Here is a 2,586-nt window from a genome sequence, read left to right as displayed (position 1 = left end):
GCATTAGCAGGGAACAAAGAGCTGCCTGGAGATAAGGTGAAAGTGACTGAGAGAAAAGGGGGGAGATTTTATTCTTTAAGGGAAAGTAAGATAAGTGAGGTTTGAATGCAATCCTCATTAGAGAACAACAGGAGAAGTTCAATTGTTTTATTCTGACTTTTTTTTTAATATAAAATATGAATAAAAAACAAACATTAGATCAGCAGGAACAAACATCCTTCTTAATGCACAATAAAAATATCCCTTTTAATGAAAAATAAGGCATTATTAATACAGTCGTAAACAACCTCGTCGACATTTTGGCGGTGGAGGAGCGAGACCGCCTCAGGGTCACGCCAGTCTACCCACGGAAGGCCATGAAGCGGCTCTTTTTATGCCGTTTCAGGAGAAGATCCCTCCCTTTGAGCCGCATGTGCTTTTTGGCTCCTGAAAAGAAATAGTGCAACGACAGATTAGCTCAAGTTAACCTTTAAGTGAAGGTTGAACTTCAGAGTAAAGCAAACAGTTCCTCCCAAAGACAGACTCCAGTCATAACATCTTTACTGCATCCACCCTGATAGAGAAATCTTATTTCAATTTGTCTCCTCCCTCATTCTTTTTAATTAAATTGGAGCCAGTAAATGAGTTAAAAAATTTCTGCGTCTATACCTTTAACACACACATCCACGCAGCTCTGGCGCGACACAAAGTTGTTGCTGCTCCCGCCGCAGCCCGAGTACACAAACTCCTCACACATCTTGGTTGCTTTGTTGTAGTAGTACCGCGGTATGGAGGCCGAACACTTTCCTTTGTCCAGAGGATCCAGACAGAGTATGGGGACGGCTGTGGAAACCACAAAAAAAATGGTTAGAATGCTGCTTTTATCCCTCGGCTAATAAAAAGTGCGGTCTGAAGTCCTGCTGACATTTTTGTGGACTGCAGAAATCCATGCAAGACGTCAGGTCTGTGAAGCGGTTGGAGTTCCCCCCACAGCCTCCATAGGAGAAGGGCTCACACTGCATGGTGCTCATGTTGAAGAAGTAGCTGGGAAAGAGGGCGCGGCAGTGACCCTCCTCCTTAGGGAACCTGCAGATTTGAGGCACCTCTGTAAAAAATAAATAAATAAATAAATAAGATTTCAATGTGCCATGGCCGCATTTAGATGTGGGCATGGGGGGGCAACGCCCCATAATTTACTAAAAAAGACAAAAAAAATGTTAGGATAGGCAGACAAGGGACAAAACAAAGGTAAACACAGCCTCAACAGGGCACAATCCGTGCCTGTCCCAAGCCCGGTCAGTGCAGAGTCAGGAAGAGCATTCAAAGCAATCCAACTTTATTTGTAGCACATTTCATGAACAAAGATGATTCAAAGTGTTTTTGAGTTGTATATAAAATCCAACATAAAACGTATAGGACATCAAATAAATCAAAAGAAACTGATACTATAGCTTGGGTTATTAATTTAAAGGTCTCAGAAGGACACCCAAAACTCTAAAAACACCCAGATTTCCCCCCCATGGTGAGGCTGCCAAAATCAGATTATTTGCAACCAAATTGTCAATTTATGGTAATATTTTTGTAATGTTTGGTGTCAAAAGTGATCAATTTTAAACCAATATTGTATTAAAAATTTGAATATAAGCATCACATGGTGCAAAGAGACTTACTTGGGATCCTAAAGCATGTTTTCTGGCACTCTTGGAAACTCCTGAAGTTGTTGGCGTTACCAAGGCAGCCCCCATAGTAGAAAACTTCGCACTTCTGCGTGATTGTGTTGTAGAAGTAGCGTTCGATTTGTCCTCTGCAGGGTCCCTCGTCCACTTGAAGAAGGCACGCGCCTGCAGTCAAAACAGCGACAAGGACGTGAGGAGGAATATACGAACGCGCACCAAAGAAACTTCATTTGCTAGCTTAAAAATACACTACTTATAATGTTATTATTATTTTATAAAACCAATAAAAAGTGCTACCTTTGTGTGTCAAAGACAGACCGCTGGGTAACGAGGAGAAAAGTGCAAAAAGCGTCAATATCCCAAACTCCATTGTTGCGCGCGTGCTGGTCCCCGCGAGCCCTTTTCCTTCTGTTCCCGCTGACACTTTCAGCTTTATAGCAGCGGACGGTCCCGGCGCGTTGGTTCAGGGGCGGGAGGCAGTGACTCACTTCCACCAAACGAGGAACCTCCTTACTTGATCTGATTCATACTATACTGACATTAAGACTCACTTTTATTTTGTAATATTTTGTCTTTTTTTTTATTATTATTATTAACGTAATTCTTTCTGCTTCCAGAAATGTGGAGTTGATGAAAGGGACACAGAGAGATCTGACATCGAAAACATGGATAAACTCTTCTAGTTATTAACCAGCAAAATTACGATTTATCAGATTTGAAATGACAGAATCCCAATGCTTTTTATGTATTTGATTTAAACTGATATTGACTTATATAAGTTACTCAAGTAACTCTTTTATTTTTGTTTGTTGTTTTCTGTAAGTTGGGGAAATCCCCCAATGTTGCAAAATAACAAAAGATGGTTAGTTACTTAAATTACTCAAATATTCATTAAAAATACCAAATGTACAGGTATTTATTTAAAATTTGA

The 2,586-nt window shown here is 40.4% G+C and overlaps 1 protein-coding gene across 1 annotated transcript; it reads right to left on the bottom strand.

The window, feature by feature from the left end:
• Positions 1-217: 217 nt before the first annotated feature.
• On the bottom strand, positions 218-2,102 carry tfpi2 (tissue factor pathway inhibitor 2). The gene is made up of 5 exons (XM_024293385.2): positions 1,953-2,102; positions 1,650-1,820; positions 905-1,084; positions 649-822; positions 218-426 (listed from the first exon to the last, which is right to left on the bottom strand). The coding sequence occupies exons 1-5, from the start codon at positions 2,023-2,025 to the stop codon at positions 341-343; spliced, it is 684 nt and encodes a 227-aa protein (XP_024149153.1). The 5' UTR covers positions 2,026-2,102; the 3' UTR covers positions 218-340.
• Between the last annotated feature and the right edge of the window lie 484 nt (positions 2,103-2,586).

The sequence above is a fragment of the Oryzias melastigma genome, linkage group LG11 (assembly GCF_002922805.2).
Source record: "Oryzias melastigma strain HK-1 linkage group LG11, ASM292280v2, whole genome shotgun sequence".
NCBI lineage: Eukaryota > Metazoa > Chordata > Actinopteri > Beloniformes > Adrianichthyidae > Oryzias > Oryzias melastigma.
The sequence above is the reverse complement of the archived record's forward strand: the minus strand, read 5'-3'. Positions and strand labels throughout refer to the sequence as shown.